At 39.9% G+C, this 22,571-nt stretch overlaps 1 protein-coding gene across 1 annotated transcript; it reads right to left on the bottom strand.

Annotated features, from left to right (window-relative positions):
• Positions 1 to 953: 953 nt before the first annotated feature.
• On the bottom strand, positions 954 to 20,438 carry LOC121869298 (sodium-dependent nutrient amino acid transporter 1-like; the record flags this gene model as incomplete). The annotated part of the gene is made up of 8 exons (XM_042370543.1): positions 954 to 1,446; positions 7,665 to 7,759; positions 9,889 to 10,065; positions 17,533 to 17,632; positions 18,002 to 18,178; positions 18,506 to 18,692; positions 19,125 to 19,228; positions 20,292 to 20,438. Coding segments are annotated over 8 exons (1,074 nt in total), but the record flags the coding sequence as incomplete, so codon positions are not given.
• Between the last annotated feature and the right edge of the window lie 2,133 nt (positions 20,439 to 22,571).

Raw genomic sequence — 22,571 nt, 5'->3', positions numbered from 1 at the left:
CGGTCTCCCTTATTCTTTTAGATATTGCCAATGGTGACATCTTTAAGATCTTGGAGGATTTCCTCCTCCTCCCATATTTATATTGGTCGGGAGAGAGTGGAGACAGCTGGTCAGCAGGGATCCTCCTGCTATATATACCTCAGCTGGGATTCCATCAGGTCCTTTGGCTTTGTTACTTGTCATCCGCTTGATGGCAGTAGCTACTTCATTACAGGATAGAGAATATTTGAGATGGGCCAGCTCTGGGTGCCATAGGACTGCTGGGTAATCAGGACATCCACATCGGTGTTTCGGTTGAGCAGGGAATAGTAGTGCTCTTTCCAGCGCCGAGGGATGTCCTTTTCAGCTTTAATTATGGGGTCACTGTTACCGTTGGATGAGCAGAGAGGGGCCACTCCATGAGTAGTTGGGCTGTAGATTGTTTTAGTGGAATTGAAAAATTTGCTTGTGTTGATCTGCAAATTTTTGCATTTCATGTGATTATTTAGTCCTTTGCCTTTTACTGGTGGAAAGTATCAGCTTTGGTTTCACACTGAGATTTTTGTTTCCAGTCGGTGAAGGCAGCATGTTTACCAGAGAGGAGTACATCAATTTACACACACACACACACACACACACACACTTACGCATGCTCACATGCACTCACGGCTCTTTAGCTCTGTTAAACTAGATTCTGTCAATATTAAACAAAGAGTACAAAGTGCACCCAACTTGATGCTTGAACCAGTGCCATAATAGCTCAACAGTCTTTGATCGTATCATTCAAGCCATTTAAAGAAAGCATAGATTAATGAAGTACTGTACTGTAACTAATTAACATATACTGTCCTGATGGCCTATATTAGTTTTCTCATAAAGCATTATGAAGGGCAGAGTACATGTACTCTTTTCTCTCATAAAACCTCATTTCCTCAAAAGGCATACCATTTCACATCAGTTAAAAAAAATTCAACCCCCTTCATCTATTTTATAATACAAACATAGAAAATAACTGTGTCAATAACTTTGTCACAAGTGAATCATAAAAAAGCATTGGTAAAAAGTGAATCTTACACTATATTTATCAATATGAAGATGATGGCACATGGGTCACCACTGTCTTTCTGCTGTACTTTACAGGTAGTTTCCAATTTGTAACTAAAGAACAAATACAATAAATCGAAACATGTGACATACAACTTAACTAACACAAATGATTGTTATACTAAATTGAAAACCACCATTTTCTATGTACAGTATACTGTATATTTGCAAGAATTATGGTCACTGCTCAACTCTGGAAATGCACGGACAGTCGGACATACATCACCTCCAGTGATTGTTTAGTTTTTCTAAGGTTTTCTTGGCTATTCCCTTTACTTACTGAGACAGTTTCTTCCATTCTTCTCTATTTACCCTCTTTTTGGGTCCCCATGTATCTTTGGGCTGGAACACATTCTTCACTTTCTGTAAGTAATCAAGACAGACTGGTTATTAGACATTTATGTTTACTGTATTGTGTATAGTTGTCTCTCTCAAAAAAAAAAAACTTTTTACAGGAAATTAAATACTGTACAAAAAACAAAATTTTCATCAACTTATTTAAGCTAAATGAAACTAGCTTAATCAAAGCTTTCACATTATTGAAAATGTATTTATAATGGACCTGAAAAAATAAGGAGGAGCTTGGCGCAAGAGAAGTTAATTATGTATTATGAAATGTTTGGGGATAAAGTGATTATTTCACCAAACTGAGCCTAAGTTACCCTACCTAGATTTCCTGTACAGGGTACTACAGTACTGATGGTACATAATGACATACATGTGGGTAAACAGATAGATAGATAACTAGATAGTGTTTATTAGGGAGGGTAAGTGTGAAAATACTTGGGAAGGCATAGTTCTTTCGCAATTTTTTATCGTGTACAGTAAAACACCCTCAAAAGTCCTGATTTCAGATGGTTTGGACCCTTTCTGGGTGAGAAACATTTGTACAAACCCTTAAATATTTGTCGTTTGAAATTCCCGCTTCGTGGGGTCATTTGAAATAGCCGCCAGCTAGCAAGAACTTGACCCCTTTCCTCCTCTCGGACACATGAGTGAGCAGTTTATTCCTCACTCTTAGAATGGACTTGCTGATAATGCTGCACTGTAATTAGTTAGCTATAAGTTTAACACACATTCAGCCACAGAAAATTTTTAAGATTTGGGGTAAAATAATTCAAACAAGGATGATAGTAATCCTCCCGAGAAGAGAGTGGATGATTAGCACGTATTGCCATCATCCAAGTCACACACACACACACACACACACACACACACACACACACACACACACACTGGGTGCAGTCCATCTGTCTCCGTTATAATGAAGTCAAATTAGAAATTATATGTACAGGGTATTGTATTTTTTCTCTTTTTTTTTCTATTATTAATGATGAAACATACTGTACAGCATAAGAGGCTGATCATATGAGAATATAATGAATAAATAAAAAACAAACATGAACGCGGCAATATATAGTCCATCCCTCATCACCACCGACAGGGAAGAAATTACCTTCTGATTCTGGTTGTCATTATTTTATTTTGAAGTCGTTATATTTTGTATTTTATTCTATAACTGAATACTGTATATGTTATTTATGATGAAACATACACGACGATAGGCTGCTCATGCGAGAATAATGTACAGTGGTCCCTCGGTTAACGAGCGCCTCGGTTAACAAAATTTCGGTTAACGAGCTGCCTCCCATAAGATTCTTAAATTCGGTTAACGAGCAACCCCTCGGTTAACGAGTTTCTTACGAGCCGACCTCAACATGTTTTCGCTTGCACTGGCCGGTCAACCAGCTGTAGTATTAGTCCACCAATACATAAATCGGCTCTAGGGCTTAAGTTCCTTACTATTTTAGTATATATCAAGAAATTTATACTATTCAATAATTTTAAAAGTTTAATATTCAATTTTTTTAGTCATTTTAACAATTATTGAACATAAGTGAAGGTAAAGTGATTAGTTTAATGCGCGGCATGCAGCCTCTTTAACACAGCAAACAGGCGTTAGTCTCTCTCTGTTTTCACTGGAGGTAACATCTTGCTTGAGACTCTCTTCAACTAAATGCTTTTTTTCTGTGTTTCCAAGCAAATTATTGGTCATTTTGAAATTTATTTTACATATTGACAATATATAGCGCAGTGCAGTGTTATTTTAAAGAAAATATTCTTTATTTACAACAAGTTTAACTTTGAAAAACACATGTTGACATTGTTTGAATCCAGCATGGGGCCTAAGAGATCAAGAAAAGCTATTTCAATCCAAACCAAGCAGGAAATCATAAAAAAACATGAACAAGGCATTAGAACAAATGTGCTTAGCAAATAATATGGCATGTCGACATCAACTGTGTCGACAATTCTTGCACAGAAAGACAAATTTAAAGAAGTGAAAGTGAGAGACAAATCTACAAGAGTGTTAAAAAGTAGATCCCTAATCGCAGAAACTGAGAGGTTACTTATCATCTGGATTAGGGAAAAACAGATGAAAGGTGATTCAGTTTCTACTGAATTCATTTGTGAAAGAGCCAGGGAGATTTACGAACATTTAAAGGCAGATCAACCTGGTTCTTCAGGCACAGAATTTGAAGATTTTCGGGCCAGCAAAGGCTGGTTCGAAAAATTTAAGAAAAGAAGTGACATTTTCAGTGTTGTTAGGCATGGTGAAGCTGCTAGTGCTGATAAAGAAGGGGCAGCAAAGTTTTTAGATGAATTTAAAAAACTGATGGAAGAAGAAAATTATCTTCCATAGCAAGTGTTCAATGTGGACGAAACTGGGCTGTTCTGGAAAAAGATGCCCAAAAGAACATTCATCACCAAAGATGAAGCCTCTTTACCTGGGCATAAACCCATGAAAGACCGTCTCACTCTATTGCTTGGTGCCAATGCTTCAGGGGATTTCCGACTGAAGCCTATGCTTGTCTACCACTCTGAAAACCCCAGGGTGTTCAAGCAACAGAAAGTGGTAAGAACAAAGCTTGGAGTTTATTGGAAGTCCAACCGTAAGGCATGGGTGACAAGACAGCTCTCTAATGAATGGGCTGTTGATGTGTTTTGCCCTTCTGTCAAGAGCTACCTAACCACCAATAAACTCCCTTTAAAGGCTCTTCTCCTCATGGATAATGCTCCTGGTCATGACCCTGACCTTGCCAGAAATTTGGAGTATCAATTTGACTTTGTGAAAGTGTTGTTTTTGCCTCCCAACACTACATCAATCATACAGCCAATGGACCAGAATGTGATCAGCATCTTCAAGAAGTTGTACATGAAGAAAATGTTTAGGTGTCATCAGGCAACTTCCACTGATCCTGAACTAACACTGAAACAGTTCTGGAAGACACAATTCAACATCCTGGAGGCTGTAAAATTGATTGTGTCATCATGGCAAGAAGTCTCCACTAGATCCCTCAATTCTTCATGGAAAGCACTGTGGCCATCTGTAGTCCATGATTTTGAGGGATTTGAGGAAGAAACAGAGTTGGACCAGGAGATTGTGTCCATTGGTCAGTCATTGGGCCTTGAAGTGGAGGAGGAGGATGTGGAAGAGCTTGTGATGTCTCATGAGGAGGAACTTACTCCTGATGACTTGAAGCAACTGGATGAGATGTTACAGGTAGAGGCTGACAGTGGTGAGGAGGAAATGGAAAGTGATGACCATATGTCAGCTAAACAGTTGAAAGATGTGATTTACTACTGGGAGAAGTTCAGGGAACTGGCTTCAAAGCACCCAGAAGTGGAAAAAACTGAACTAACTTTGTGTCATGTTGAGGACTCAGTGGTCTCCTTCTTTAAAGATAAGTTAATGGTGAGGAGGACAGATGCCCCACAGACCACAATTGACACTTTCTTCAGTAAAAGGCAGAGGGAACAAAATGCTATCCCTCAGCCTTCCACTTCAAGAAGGAGAGAGGATGTTCATGGTGGAGAATCTGTCAGTCCAGAGGTTCCTGACATTTTCATGGAAGGTGACTCACCTTCCAAGAAGCAGTAAAATGCTTCTCCTCCACCTCCACTTCCTTCTCTTCTCCCTTCTCCTCCTCCACCTCCCACTTCAAATGCACATCATCATCATCATCCAGGAGCCTTCTACATACACACCTCAAAGTAAGTGAACTTTTCTACCATTTTTGTTGAATTTAGACAATTTTCGGTGAGCTGGAACCAATTACCCAAAAACCCATTGAAACAATGGTTTTGGTTAACGAGATTTTCGGTTAACGAGCAATCTGCTGGAACGGATTGTGCTCGTTAACCGAGGGACCACTGTATAATAATGAATAAATAAAAGTAAACTTGCGATCGTCACAATGGCCAGTCCCATCCCTCTCCCACCTCCAAGGGTTTTACACAGTGGCCCCTCGGTAAACGAACGGTTCGGATAAGGAATTACCTTCCATAAGAGTCTTCAATTCGGTTAACGAAAAAAAATTTGATTAACGAAATCCTTACGAATGTCACGTTTTGTTGTAAGCATCAGCTGATGGGTAAGTCTGCCAATTCAGTAATCTGTTCTATGTTTACATTCATTTCCAGTGGAGTAAATATCAAGAAAGTTGTGCTCTTTAATATTTTTGCATTTTTTATATTCAAATTATTACTGTAGTTATTTTAACATATTGATAATATATGCAGTACAGGGAACTAGTTTTTTGTGCGCCCATCAGATGCGTGAGTCGGCCACAAAGCATCAGTTGAGCTTTGAAAACAGTGGAGAGAGCATCTATTTTGTTGGTGTCGTATATTTTTGCACTTTTCATTGAAATTATTGGTCATTCTGAACTTTCGTTAACATATTGATAATATATAGTGCAGTGCAGTGTTGATTTAAAGAAAATAATCTTGAATTACACCTAGTGAACTTCAAATTTTATTGGTGAAATGACTGCATCAAGCATGGGTCCCCTGAAAAGTGATTTCTCCTCCATCCCCACTTCCTTCTCTTCTCCATTCTCCTCCACCTCCACTTCTATATCCCATCATCATCGTCAATCAGGAACCTTCTACATACACACCTCAAAGTAAGTGCACTTTACTGCATTTTTTTTTACCTTGTATGTACTTTTCGGTGAGCTGAAACCAATTACCCAATATCCCATTGAAATGATGTACAGTATTCAGTTTATGAAATTTTCGGTTAACGAACGACCTTCTGGAACGAATTGTGTTCATTAACCGAGGGACCACTGTACTTTTACTTTTACCGTCTTCGCCACTGATCTGCTCATTAGCTACTTGGGTACTCGGTAACGTCTCTTTTACGCACTGTTGGCAAGTATTGGGCATGCACTGGCTTCTGAATGTATCTGAACCTGCTCCAGTGTTGGTCAAGTCAGGTCCTAAAAGAGCTCACCCTCAGTGCCGTCACAACACTTTGTGGCAGATTGTTCCAAGAATTCACAATTCTCACCTCAAAAAAGTTTGCCCTCACAATTTTCTGGATTTGTGGCTTCTTCACTTTGAGCTCTATACATACCTGGAGCAGGTGTCTGCCAGTTCCAGGTATGTACACTCGCCGAGTAGTGCCCTCTGAGACGTTCATACACTTCAATTAGGTCACCCCTTGCCCGTCTGTAATATAAGTTAGTCAGTTGCAGGCGTTCTAATCTCTATGGGTAGTTGAGGTGCCGTAGTGCAGGCACCATTCTGGTGGCCCTCATTTGGACATTTTCAGTCAACTGACAATCCCTAGCATATCTTGAGGACCAACGAGGAAGCACCCCACTCTTGCAGATCGTTACGAGGGATGGACCATCTAGATATCTGAACAACCTTCTTAGAAGACCTACTAGTTTAGTTGCTTGATTCATCTTTTTCTCACAATGGCCCGAGAACTTCAGTTCATTGTCAACATACACACAGGTCCTTTTCACATTCAGTCTCTATTAATGCAGTTTCTTCATCCTGTTGGGACATGTGATATGCCTCCTTACTGTTGGTATGATCTAGGTGCATTCTCTTACACTTAGTAACATTGAAGCTCACAAATATCTTCTGTAGTTCTTCACAATCTGTTTGGTTCTTAATTCCCGGGGGAGGGGGCTTCAAATGAGTGGCTATTTCGTGCACAGTGACCCGAGAATCCCCCTTTAAATAAAAAAAAAGTCCTTACTTTTGGGGGTTTACTGCACTAGATATAAGAATTGAAACCAGGTGTTTATCTGTCATAAAGTTTTTTTTTTATCCTTTTTGGCACTTATCGGTTTACTAGCCGTTTTGGCATTCTATTCAGTGTTAGTACAGGAGGACACTGGGGACCGGGAAACCTGTGATGTTTGATAGGGTCACACTGAATAACACCCTTCTCCCGTGTGTGCAAAAGTAGCAGTCTCCTTGGTATTTGACCAGGTGGCTTGGAGGTGCCGGGGATCGAACCCGGGGTCTTTCAAATAAGATAATGATATACAGTACAGTACTGTATCTTCATTTGAATATAAGGTACATTATACAGTACTGTATCAATTATTTAAATATTTGATGAATGAGAATAGACTTCTAACAAAATTAAGAATTACTCAACTAAGATGGCATACAAGAAATATACCTAATGTTCAGATTCCAGTGAAGAGTTAAAAGACTTACATTGATCTTACAGGATTTATAAAGATACCTCATAGCCAGATAAGACTAACCTCAGAAAAAGTGCTCTTGCCATTATTGTACACTGCATGGAAGAAACATAGGGGCACCATACCTAGAGATGCTACTGCCAGGAGCCACCCACATACTGTTGGCATAAAGGTAAAATTATTGTTAGGCACCAATTAGTAAGCTCATTATTTACTAACACTGCAGCTTCTTGTTGCCAGTAAATATCTCCATCATTAATTCCTATTTTCCAACAAAGCAAATATACACGTGTTTTTTTTAAATCCCTTTCACTCAAAAAGTTCAAACCAAATATACTGTAGTGTAGTTCCTGTACTATTACCAAGTCCATTGGTTTAGCATTAAACTTGACATAAATTTTTTTCTGGCACTGCCCAATAATCACTTATGCTACTGCTCAACTTCTAGTTTTCAAGAATACCCTATAAATTACTGTACTGTATATTGTTTTTTTACAATATACTCTACATGTACAGAGGTGTTGGCGTAAATAAATACAGCTCCGCAAGAGATGCGAAGTTTAGACACAGGAAGACTGTCCTCATTGTAGGGTTCTGTTCCTGAGGATTTTCGTAAGTTGGATTTGTACATAAATCGGAAAATATGCTATATGCATACCGTACTTTCAGAACACTGTTAAAAATCCCACTATATCATAGCCTGAGTCCTTATATACAGTGGTCCCTCGGTTAACGAATGGTTCAGTTAACGAAATTTCGGTTAATGAATTACCTTCCATAAGAATCTTCAATTCGGTTAACGAACAAAAATTTGATTAATGAAATCCTTATGAACATCACGTTTTGTTGTGAGCATCAGCTTATCAGCTGATGGGCTAGTCTGCCAATTCAGTAATCTGTTCTATGTTTACATTCGTTTCCAGTGGAGTAAATATCAATAAAGTTGTGCTCTTTAATATTTTGCATGTTTTATATTAAAATTATTAGTAATTTTAACATTTATTTAACATATTGATAATATGATAACTAGTTTTTTGTGCGCCCATCAGCAGCTTGACTCAGCCACAAGGCGTCAGTTGAGCTTTGAAAACAGGGGAGTGAACATCTATTTTGTTGGTGTCTTGAATATTTTTGCATTTTTCATTGAAATTATTGGTCATTCTGAAATTTAGTTAACATATTGATAATATATAGCGCGGTGCAGTATTGATTTAAAGAAAATAATCTTGAATTACACCTAGTGAACTTCAAATTTTTTTGGTGAAATGACGGCATCAAGCATGGGTACACTGAAAGGTGATTTCTCCTCCATCCCCACTTCCTTCTCTTCTCCCTTCTCCTCCACCCCCACTTCTAATTCCCATCATCATCATCAATCAGGAACCTTCTACATACAGTACACACCTCAAAGTAAGTGTACTTTACTGCATTTTTTTTTTTTTTACTTTGTATGTACTTTTCGGTGAGCTCGAACCAATTACCCAATACAGTATCCCATTGAAACAATGGATTCGGTTAACGAATGACCTTCTGGAACGAATTGTGTTCGTTAACCGAGGGACCACTGTACATTTAAAATCACTTAATTTAGGACAAAAGAAGAAATAGAATGACAAAATACAGTATATGAAAGTAAAAAATAAATCGGATAAATAAAATACAGTACTGTACTGTACTGTAAATTTAAAGTTTAACCCCATTCGTATTGGCGGGTGTTCATAAGTCGGGGACCTCCTGTACTGAACAAATTTCAGTATTGGATGAATTTTGGGGTTTTGTTGTATACCGTACCAAAAACCTTCCTATACCGAACTGACTACTCACCAATTATTTTGATATAGAGAGGTAAAACTCTATTAATGCATAAACTGATTTTGGAATTTCAGAGAACTAAAGTATGGCTTTCCGGAGCTCTGGAAACTATTAAGGCAGTACAGTATATTGAGTGAAAAACTACAGGGCTGCCAAAGCAATAGGAAGCTGTGGTTAGTATTTGAAATTACTTGGTATTAAATCTTAAGATGCCACATTACATCTTTTTGTTGACACTACATGGATGGGAATTGACTGAATGTATACTGCTCCAATACATGGATGGAAAGTAGCTGTATAAACTGCATTTTAGAAACTAAATTTATGCTGACAGTAGCCTAACAGTACATTAAAAGGGGCTAACCACACAAACTATTCAATTTCTTGTGTATATTGTACTGCATATTGATATACAGTACTGTACTAAATGTAGAAAGATTGTAAATCATTTGAAATATCATGGATTAAAACTCACAATAGGCTGAGTCTGGGTAGGGTTTATTCTCGAATGTAGGAAGGGTGAAGTCAACCAGACTGTAGATTAGGATGGCAGTCAAACCCACAGGGATGATGAATGCCCAGCAGAACTTCCAGTATAGTCCCAGTTCAATGTTGAGCATGAAGTTCAGGTCACTCAGGAAGCGTTTTGTACCTGCCATGTTGTGGTGAAAATATTTGGAGGTATTTAATGTACTCATAGAATTGTGGAAAAACACAGACATATATTTAGGGTACAGAACAATATTTTATGTATACTGTACTGTGCTGTACGGATATCCCTTGGTATACTTATGCCCAATAGACTAAAATTTGCCGTTATATACGTCACATTTTGCAACCTTTCTTTATGTGAGTAACCAATCACATAATGACACTTTTTCTTTTAAAGAAAAGAAATTTATAGCCATTACATAATCAAAATGGTTACCTAGGATGCACAGAGATGCATTTATGCTTTGCTGTACATTAGAGTGGTCTAAATAACTTATGTTTTAAATTTCAAAAGTCTCGTTCGCTGATATTGTTAATGTAATTGCCCTTAAGGCAATCTTGCAATTACGGGATAAGTAGACCCAAATATGATGACTCAATAATATAATTCGTTTTAAACCTGTCAAAGACAATCATTACAACATCAGTAAACATCAGTAAACATCAGTAAACATTTGATATAACATTCATTACCTTAACCTCATGAACTTAACACGATAATACAACTACAGTGGGATATTAAGAGCATCCATTAAAATAATGTACAGTAATTGAAACAATAATATGCTGGTAGTATCTCATATATACAGTACACTAATGTTCCGTAAACGGTTTTACATATTTTCGGGTCATAGAGGAGTAGGGTGTTCCCAATACGGCTTCAAAGCGTGTTCTGAGCCCTCCTAGCAGGGTGACGGGGTATGGCATCTGGTTAATATTGACAGACAAGCACATTCAGCATCTTCACCATATCAATACCTGGCAAGCCCTTTGCCTCACTCCTCTGATACAACATACCTTCTAACCTCGCTACCCAGTAATCGCAGAAACTTAAATATTTCCTGGTTTTTCTCATTGGCGGTAACACTCCCCCTGTTGAGTGCACACGCTCAAGAAGTAGCAGAAGTCGAATGTCGACACTCATAATCCAACATACATATCGGTAGCAGATCAGTTGACTGTAAGTGAAGTTCCCTCCAAATGACAAAGTCTTACTGCAGGGCGCACCATCGCACCGCGTACAGTCTTTACCTTGACGTGATGTACAAGTCCATCATCATCTGGATTTGCTTCACTTATCCTACCTAACGGCCGTTGATTTCTATGTGTGTGCTCTCCAGCGACGATGACCATGTCGTTGAGTTGAAAGCTTCGTCATGGAGTGAGCTGTTTTTGTCAACTGCGCAGTGGAGGCAAGTATTAAAAATGTGACAGTCTACCCTCAAGTTCGTGCTTTATTAATAAAGGAATAAAGCACGGAATGGAATTGATGGCAGACTCACATTTTTAATAAAATTGTTTCTGATTATTTGTGAGAGGATTTTCCAATTTTTATTTATTTGTACAGTATGTGTGTGTGTGTGTCTACACACACACATATACTGTATATACAATACAGATAAAAGAAATTACTTTTCTCTAGAACGAATGGCTTCCTGTCCTGGCCGCTAAAATGACGACAACTTTAAAACTACCCACAGACATTCTTGGGTACATCCAGGGTGTCATCCATGAATAATGGAGGACTGCAAACTAGGGAGGGTCCCCCTGTATTTTCTTTATATCTCAGCCACATTACAGTAATGTAATGATGCATACTTGGAGCACTCAATCCCCAGTTTTTCCGACTTCCCTCCCAAATTTTTCCTAGTGAGTCGAAGATCGCAATACCAAGAATTGACAATCGTTAAACAACAAAGGGTGTTAAAAAATATGAATCGTTAAACTGAATGATCACTAAACGAGGGATACCTGTATTTATAATTACAGTACAGTATGAGGTACAAATAAGAATTAACATCTACATCAGGTAAAAAATATAATTACATGCTTGGACCTTAGTCTGAAACCACTGTATTGGTATCTGTAATTTGAAAATGTCTATATTTGAACAATATTTTGCCCCAAGGATTTAGACTACGATAGAGATCTTTTGTGTGTGTGTGAGTGAGTGAGTGAGACATAATAAATCTTGCTTTCAAAATAATCATCAACAATTTTAGTCAAGAACACATCCTTTTAAACTTGTGAGGATCACCACCCTTCTCCTCCCCCTCCTCCCTTACCAGCAGTTTTTCAGAACCAACACATTATGGTCACTTGTGCAGCACAATACTGTAGATGATTTCTTTGGATAGTGTACGAAATATGAGTTGAACAACTTTCCTAAAGAGGATTACACAAAGCTACACATGTGAGGCCTACTGCAGATGGTATAATGTTACCTACTGCAGCTGAGTAGTATCAATTACTGTATATAAAGAAGAGAAGGTTTCAGTCCACTTTCAGGACACAAAATTATTGATTCCTTATAAAATGCAGTTTATAAGTACACTATGTATACCTGTTCACACAGATATACTGTACTGCATTTTTGTATGAATAATTTAGGAAAAATTATGAAATGCAGCAAACACTTCCTCCCATACAAAGCTGTTTTCACACATTCTGGAACCTTGTGGAGGATCAATACAGCATTACTTCTTAGCTATCTAAAATATGTGCACTATTTGTCTTTTTTTTCAGTTTAATTTTCTGGAATAGGTGATAAACCTGTCAGGAGCCAGGAGGTGGAAAATTATTCGGACACACTTCCCAGCCTCCCTTGGTCCCTGTTCACCTAGCAGCAAAGTAGGTACCTTCTGTAAATCGAAGTTGCAAATTCGTATTCAGGGACAAGTTGTTAGAGCTTCCAATAACTTGCTTAGACATAAACCATTGACTCTTCAGGCTTCTATGCCCTTGACCTCAGGCTTCTACACCCTTAACTCATGAGACATAAAGGCAAGCATGAACTTAGCATGCTTCCCTGTTGGGCGCTGTAAACGCTTCTGCTCTTCACCTTACACAAGGACGTAGGGGGGTGCCCAATAAAAAAAAAGAAAAAAGTAAGGCTATAGAATGCATACTTGTCAGTAATAATCCTTATGCAGCTATACAGTCAACCCTCACTTTACGCAGTTAATATAACCCACAGGGTACCGCGGAAAGTGAGAAACTCGTAAAGTGAACAACATAACATATGGGATTAATTGAAATAGAGACCGGGCCGACCCCCAAACTCCACTTTTTGACGACACACAACTATGTTGTAGTAAAAATTTTATCTTAAATTTATGATGATATGCACACACAATTAATATAGAAGAGGTTAGGTTAGGAAAAATAAAGGTTAAGTTAGGAAAAATAAAGGTTAGGTTAGGAAAACTAAAAGTTAGGTTGAACACTTACGTTAGTAGAAGAGATGGGTCGGCATACTGGGATGAAGGCTGGTTCCGAGGCAGAGGGCAGGCTACTGGCCCTCAGGTGAGTCACCATCACTGTCATCCAAACTTGTCAGGGAATCCCTGACAAATCCCTCGGAGTCATCTTCACTGTCTCTACCTCTGTCACTATTTTTTGGCCTGGGCTGGCTGTGGTGGGTTGCGGGCAAAGAACTCTGTTATGCTTTGCTGACGGCTGGTGTTTATGTTGTCGTGATAAACCTTGAAGTAGGGCTCCATAGTCTGCAACAGCTGGGTAGTGAAGATTTCATACCTGTTTGCGTCAGGGTCGTCGGAAAGGGGGAGCTTGACTTTCCCGATACACTCGATGGCACCCCTAACATTACTATGGGATAAGCGGTGTTCTTCTTGGGATGACGCACCACCTGCCTCTTCACTGACGTCATCATCATCTACCATCTCGTCGGTAGTCACATCAGGATCCCTTATCACCTCCAGGATGTCGTCGTTGGTGGTCTCGGAGAAGCCTGCAGCTGTAACACTCTGCGCAGCTTCTCTGGCAAGGTCCACTGCTACTGCAACAGTCTGAACCTCACCAGTCACAGATTGACTCTGCCTAACGGCCGGAATGCCTTGCAACACATGTCTCCATGCGTGACGAACAGTTGCTACAGACAGCTGATCCCATGCCTCCACCAAGAAGTCCACAGCTTTCTTGATGTTGAATATTCTCCAGAATTGTTTGAAAAGTATTTTTTGCTCTGCCAACTGTTGATCCTCGTCGTCTTCGCTCTTGCTATCGGTGGTGGTGTCACTCAGGTTACGCAACTCTTCCCTGGTGTTGGTGTAGTCGTTCAGGAGCTTGAATTTTTTAGTTGAGAATGCAGCTTTTACATTACAGATTAACTCTTGGTCCATGGGCTGTAATATAGACGTAGTGTTGGGAGGAAGGAAGACCACTTTTACGTTGGGGTGACGATCTAACAGTAGGGGCGAGTGTCCTGGTGCGTTGTCCAGCAGCAACAAAATCTTGAATGGCACATTCTGTTGCTCACAGAATTTCTTTACATCGGGAACGAAACAGTCATCAAACCAGGAGAGGGACAGTGTAGAGAACATCCACGCCTTACGTGCGGTCAGCCAGTGGACATTTAGCTTGGTCATGTCCATGCTCTTGTAGGCGTGCGGCTTGCGGGCTGTGTGGATCACTGATAACTTGAGCTTACAGGTACCGGAGGCATTGGTGGTAAACAGGACGGTGATGCGCTCCTTCTGCAACTTCCGGCCCCGAATCTTGCTGGCATTCTTCACAATGAAGGTCTTGGAAGGTAGCTTTTTCCAAAAAAGACCAGATTCGTCCATGTTAAACACCTGGTCGTCGGTGTACTGTCCTTCCTCCATAATCTCACGTAAAAACGGAGGAAATTCCCTAGCCGCAGCACGGTCAGCACTAGCTTCTTCACCACCAATGTTGATATTGGTGATCTTGTTCCGCATCTTAAACCTCTGTAACCACCAAGAGGAAGCATTAAAGGGTTTGGGCTCTGTAATTCCCATCTTTCGTGACACTGCAGCATACAGTTCACGTGCGTACTCCTTAACAGAGCGCGTGTCGACCTCCATGTTCCGTCGCGCCTGACGCACCAAGTAGCTCACAAGTAATTTTTCCGTCTTGAGAAGCACCTGGTTGTGGAAATACTTGATCATAGAAGCACCTGTAGACTTTGTGATCTTCATGTGCTCCTTTATCTTGGCTGCATCCTTCTTTATCGTCCGGATCGTAGATTCGTTCACACCATGCTGGCGCGCCAAATCAACCTGTCTTGTTCCTTTCTCTAACTCTTGGATGATCTTGTACTTCACCTCGTAGCTTAAGGAACGTCGTGTCTTCTTGGGCTTAGGGCGGCTGGGTCCAGGCAAGGAAAGGTTTCTCTCTGGGGGCGGTGGTCTGGCGGAAGCCATTTTACAGAACAATGGATGCATGATTACACGGTGTGGCCTGGAGGGATGAAACTGCCGCGGCTAGGTGAAGCGTCGTCTTTCCTCCCTCCCTCCCTCCCTCCCTTCCCCGGGTGGACACGTCATATTACTTTAAACCAATTACAGCTAGCAGCGGAGGGAGGTAGGGATGCATGGCCAATCACAGTCTGATACGTCATATGACGTCGCTGATAATGCAATGGAGACATGCACTGCGCAACCTTACCGCGCGGCTTGCCCAGGCTGAGGCGGGAGCAGGCGGGAGGGGCGAATCTAAAAATAGCGTCGAGCCGGACACTCTCCGCGTAAAGGGGTACATGCACCGCGGAATGTGAGCATCCTGGGTTCCGGCAGGGTACCGCGTAAACGTGGAAACGCAGAATATGGGACCGCGTAAAGTTAGGGTTGACTGTACAGTACTCATATTTAGTGTGGATTAGAATGATAAGGCAACAATTTATGCTGATAATTAGAGCCTTTGGGTAGAGGTGGGTACTTCCTGGGGAGTATGAGTAACCAGGAGGAAATCCACAGAGCATGACCCCAAGCTGAGCTTTCCCTTGTGCTATTGGCATGTTCTCATGTTAGCTGGATTATTTGTGATCTTTTGAAGGATATGCTCTGGAAGATGGAGCTGCTTGGGCATCCTATGGAGCATCTCCATGACAATAGCTTGGGTTTTGCACTCCAGCACTTCCTAGGTACTTAGGAAGAATTTCACCTATGGCTCATTTACTGTGATGAACAATGATAGGCAAACTGGTAAAACTGGTAATGCAAACTGTGAAGCTGTATGGATGGCCAGATTCCTGAACCTGACACGGAGCATAGCTTACATCCCAATGTCCATTATCGTGATGAAGGCTAGTGGATTTTACCAACATGGACTACAGCAGAGTATATTGTATTTATGCAAAATGGAGCTACTGAAGAAGGGCAAACACCTCAATAAATAAGCAGGCTTATGGAATGCCAGACATCTGGTGAGGAGGTACTGTACTCGAGGCATCATGAACATATGTTATCCTGCAGTTCATCCTGGTCAAATTAGCTAAGTAGTTTTTGCCCAAAGATGGGCAAAATGTGACCTGTTTAATGTTGTGATGTTTGGAGAAAACAGGTTCCTATTACAGTATGAAGGATTGAGACAGACCTGCCGGTAGCATCTCCCCATGCATTTTCATGCAAATGATGTATTTTAGTACAGTAATGATCTTGCTTTGCAAGAGTACCATTGTTAAAAATCAAGATGTTGACCTTACTTGCCAAATTGTCCATGATTTTCTCATTGGCAAGGTACAAAAGAACTCATTCAGGATTCCATGCACGGTCCTTAGCTCCTTGCATTGTAGTTGTTGTGTCTGCTTACAATACTGTAACCACTGAGAGCATAATCCTTTTCACATACTGACCAAATGACTTTCCTCTTCTAATTGAGGGAGGCCTGGTTATTTGCAGTAGTTTCTTCCCTCACAAAGTTCAGGAAAGAGCTTCTTTGGGTTTTGTCTAGTGTAGTGTAATGTTAAGAGATAGGAAATTCTGTTCAGACCTGAGAGGGTGGTTGGGTATGAGGATATTGATGAGCTTTTGTGTAGAGGTAGGCTGAGATGGTTCAGGTATATGAAGAAAATGGAGGAAGTCAATTGGGTCTAAAGGTGCATCAGTATTAATATGGAGGTAAGGAAGGATTGCTAGAGGTATGCCTAGAATATGGTAGGGAGTGGCTGTGAGAAATGATCTCAAGAGACAAGAACCTGATAAGAGAACCTGTAAAAGACTGTGCAGCTTGAAGAGCTGGCACCAGGTAATCACGGCTAATCCACACATCCATGGAAAATTGCCATAAAATGGTGTGATTACTCTTTCACTGTTGTTGCTCATGTGCTGTTGTTCCCCAAATGGCTCTCATGATCACCTATACTGTACTCAAACAGCTGTTACACCATGTAAATAGAAGTACAGTACCAATACAGTACTTTTTTCCTCAACACTGACCCTCACATCCTGGCATCTACAGCCCCCTCCACAACACAAACACACACACATATAAATAAATTATACTGCATTAATTTTTCAAAAAATCACAGGCTGCTTTAGAGGGTGTGGAAGGGTCAGAAATTATCTTTTAGCCAGAAATGGTCTTTATTGAGCTGATTGATACCTGTATAGATAAAAAGAACAACTCCTAGACAGTTTGTACTCACCATATATGTAGTTAATGGCCACGGTCTCGACAATGACAAGGATATAGATGATAAAGCCACCACCGAAGAAGTCCACTAGATCCAGAATCCATTGGCCACCCTGGTAGTAGGGGGTAATGGTGAAAACATACCTAATAGTCTTTGGCAAGCAAATAATTTTCAAAATAATGTTTTTTACTGATGGTGTTACATTCTAGTAAACTCTTGGAATGACTTTAAGGACCCTCACAATAGTAGCCAGACTAGGTATGCTACATAAGCATTCCACCTCTATCTCTGAATGCAAGCATTTCTTGCATGTTTATAGTTTTAATACAGGTTACAAAATACATCAATGGCTCCTATGTGCTGTCTGTAAGATGGTGGTGGTGGTGTGGCTACACATATGCAGTACTGTATTGGTAGTTAGGCTGATCATATTACTGGCATTGTGTAGACGAGAGGGAGTATTAAATAGCATAAAACTAACTGGTGTGATGTAGATGAGGCCCACAAGGAAGCCAGTGATGCAGATGGCGATGGTGGCATAGGCTTTATTTAAGGAGGGGAACTGTTCGCAGATGATGGTGATGATGTTGCTTGTGAGTCCTGCTGCTGATCCAACACCCAAGGTGAACAACATCAAGAAGAACAACACAGCAAACAGCTGAGGAGTGAATACTTTTAATTATATTGAGTAGATGCAGTATCTCAATATATTAATGATAATTACAATGCAATATTTGTGTTCTTCAAATATCTATATACAGTATGATTGTTTTTGTGCATTCAAACCTGTGTTATTATGAACATAATTATAGTTATAGTGCTGTGCAATAAGTCATAAATAATAAATGGCAGTGTTGCTGAGGCTGCTAAATTTTTACAGGAGTATTTAAAATGGGCTTTAGTATATTCTACATCGTATGTACATCCATATTTTTGCATAGAAGATAAGATGTCCTTGAGAATTAGCTACTTGTAGTCATCTTACCTGTGGTGCCCAAGTGAACTTAGCGAGGGCATCTGGGTAAGATACGAAGGCCAAGCCTGAGCCACCACGCACCACATTCTCCACATCAGTGTCCAGTTCATATGCCAAATTCCCCAGAATGGCGAAAATGGTGAAACCAGCTAGTAATGATGTCAATGTGTCTGCCAGACTGATGATCCATGCATCCCTGGCCACACGCACACATACAGAACACCGTTAGTTTGCAACATTACATTTCAAGAGCATTCTGTGTTTGGTTTTATGTATGCCTAAATTTACCCTATTGTAGGAGTGCCTGCAGATGCTGTTGAGTTTATTATTTATCATTTTACTTTATGATGACCCTTATTGAAACTGATGATATAGGGGCATTTTATCAGATAATGACACCAAAAACATTTAACAGGTAGTTCATCACTACTTTACTCCGACCTCATTTAGAATATATAATTTTCAGTAGCAAAAATAAGGTAAAGAATGTTAAAAGTATATGTCCTCCTTAATAAAAAAATGCTTAAATTTTTTTGTCATAGTACTGTACTATACGTATCTTTTTTCCATGATATGGTGTCAAACTTCTATTGGAAAATTATATAAATTTTTAAACAAGAAACATTACCTGTACACATTATGCTTAAATGAATTGAAAGAAGCTAAGTTGATGATAGCTCCAAAGCCGACAGACAGACTGAAGAAGGACTGAGCCACAGCAGCGTACCACACCTGTTGGCCCCCCAAACTTAATAAATATTAAGATAATGGCAGGAGCCCGTGGTTTCCTACCATCATAGAAACAAAATAGCCACCCCAGAGTGTTAAAATAATTCTAGGGGTAAGTACATACTAGAAAGACCATTGTAAATGCAGGTAATATCCACATAAATAATTGTCACACAAAAAGTCATTCAGCTTAATACACTCCACCAATCCAACACACAGCATCAATACACAAACACCAGTACACCTATAACAATATTTTTCATACTCTCCAACTATTTATTAGGTAGTAGGTAGTAGGCAGCTATCAAACAGGGAGGTACTACCGCCTGGGAAGATATTGGAAGCATAATGTGTTGTCTAATGGTAGACCCTGCTGCTATATGGCATCACAAATATTGCGACCAAGTCCCAGGTTGCTGATCTGACTTTCTGCCTCATTTACACACAATTGCAGGGTCTCAATTATTTCTCTTACTTTGACAACACAACATATATATCGTTTCTCCCTTTTGATTTTTGATTTTTTTTCCATTTCTGTATTTATTTTAGGTTCATTATTGTTTTTTTTCACCCCCCAGATCCGCATGTGGGTTAGTGATCTCTGCCGAGGTAGGCTGATCCCAATAAAAAGAAAAAAAACAAAACATTCTCTCCTGCAACTCCCTTCTATTCTCATTCTCTTCCCTTCCATGACCACACTCTACAAATCTCTCCACATGAAAAAATTAATACAAGTGAGCAAGTAGGAACTTGCTTACTTGAATGTTTTCGTGGGGAGATTTGGTTCAGTAGGAATTTGTGTGGTGACAATTTGTTCACCTTCCATTTTCTCATATGGGATTTTCATCATCATCATCGCTTATAGCTATTTTCCACACTTGCGTGGGTTACCCGTGGTTAACTAATGGCAGCTCTCCAAGTTGCATGGTCTGGTATTAAATTGTATGATATATTACACAATATCAGTTTGTCGTATGAAACTTTGAACACTCATTCTGTCCTATAACAGCATTGCATCCTGTTAATTTTATGGATTGGGAATTGTCCAGTACAGTACAGTACTTACATTGGGGTCAAGTAACTTGTGCCACTGTGGAGTAATGAAGTACAGAATGCCATCCACAGCACCAGGCAGTGATGCCCCCCGGCCCAACAGAGTGAACAAAACGACATAGGGGAATAGTGCTGTAAAGTACGCCACCTGTATCAAATGAAATAATCATCATGTAAAATAAGCATTGTTGAGTATAAAATAAGCAGGGCCTGGTGTAAATTAAGTAAGGTTTAGCATAAATTAATGAGTGGCAGTTGACCAAATACAGCTCTTGCCTCCTGTGTTAAGGGTCTTTTGCTCAATTCCAGGGCACTCCCAGTCCAACTAGTTGTAAATATGTACTTACAAGGTTGGTGAAATGAAGATGTGTAAGTGTAGTGCCTCTTAATGTACAAAATACTTAGTTTGCAGTGTGCTGTATTCACACTTCCTATTAGACAGCAATGCCTATGGGAATTACCCTCACGAGTATAGCTAATGTAGGGTTTGTTATAAATTAAATAATAACTGATACAAAAAGTTTCGAGAGTGGTGACCAAAGTTATAGGCAAAGAGGGTAGGCGAGGTTATTAAATGTAAATTCACAAAAATTTTATGATGGCACGATGGCATCCAGTAAGGTCTCAAGTCAGTATCTGCTTAGTAAGCTCAGCAGATATGGTACTGCTGTATTAATATGAAGATCCTATATATATATATTTATGTAACTCATCTCCAATAAAAGTTTTCAAATGGCTACAAAACTGGTGTCACCATTTAGACACCTCACTCACTAAGAGAGAAACAGGATCTACAATTATCCAGTTTATACTATTGATCCCAAAGGGTGATTTAATTTAAGTTTATGAACACCTCAAAGGACATTACTCAAGTAAATGTACATATCTGAAGTTAGAGGATGACTGTCCCACGTCAGGTGCAGCCTCAAATCAAAGAAGCTGTCAGTACAGAAAACTGCCCGAGCTAATTTATTTGGTGTAAGAGTTGTGAACTTGTAGACTATCCTGTCAGCAGTGTTTGTGACAGCTCAAAGTATAAGCTCTTTCAAGTTCAAGCTTGATAAACACTTGAACATATTCAGATACATTTAAGAGCCCAAGCATGCCCAGCACTTGCCAATAGTGCACAACAGAGAAGTAAAAGAATAAGAAAGATAATATATATACAGTACAGTATACCCAGGATGAAAGGCTTGAAGTTTGAAAACTATTTGAGGAAACTGAGGGTTCCATCAACAGAGTACTGGAGGATATGTAAGGATATGGTTAAGATCTTCATGATGCAAAGGATATATGATGAAAAGGCATGCCCACCAGTGGAACCACATACAGTACAGTATTGGCAATATGTTAGTTCACAGTTTTAGGCTGTTTAAGATACATCCGCACACCCAACTCAGACAAAATAACTTCTCATTGTGCGTTAAAGAAACGATCAGACAAGCATTAGGTAGATCAAAATATGATGTTTGACCAATCAGTCTGATTAAATGGTGAAAAGCTACTAGAGTACCTGCTACAGGATCAATGAGTGTCACAGAAGATACTAAAGAACTAGATATGTACTGAGAACTTTCATCCAATTCATACAGTAATGAATAAATCTGAAAGTGTGTTCTTGAAATAAACTAGATGGGGCCAGGTGTACATGAATAAGACTTGTCATGGGATACATTGTTTGGAGTAATGTGAGTAGGGTCATTTTACTTTTACTTTCGCTTTTACCCTCTTTGCCACTGATCCACTTGCAAGCCATTTGGTCAGTTGGTCATGTATCTGTTATGCACTGTTGGCAGGTACTGGTCATGCACTGGCTCCTGAATGTATCTGAACCTGCTCCAGTGCTGGTCAAGTCTGGTCTTGAAATAGTTCACACTCAGTGCCGTTACAACACTCTCTGAAAAAGTTTGCCCTCACAGTTATCTGGACTTGTGGCTTCTTCAACCTTGAGCTGTGGCCCCTTGTGAGGCAGGCATCAGAAAGCTCCAGGTATGGACACGTGAGTGAGTAGTGCCCTTTCAGATGTTAAACACCTCAATTAGGTCCTCCCTTGCCCAACTAGTGTAAGCTAGGTAGTTGCAGGAGCTCTAATCTCTCTGGGTAGCTGAGTTTGCCGAAGTGCAGGCACCAGTCAGGTGGCCCTTCTTTGGACATTTTCAATCAATTGACAGACCCTAGCAATCTAGCATACCTTGGGGACCAGACGGGGTGACACCTCACTCTTGAAGATCGTTACGAGGGATGGACTGTCTAGATATCTGAACAACCTTCTGATAAGACTTAATAATTTAGT

This window comes from Homarus americanus, unplaced genomic scaffold, assembly GCF_018991925.1.
Source record: "Homarus americanus isolate GMGI-L3 unplaced genomic scaffold, GMGI_Hamer_2.0 scaffold36734, whole genome shotgun sequence".
NCBI classification, from domain to species: domain Eukaryota; kingdom Metazoa; phylum Arthropoda; class Malacostraca; order Decapoda; family Nephropidae; genus Homarus; species Homarus americanus.
This window is presented reverse-complemented; position numbering and strand designations above follow the sequence as displayed.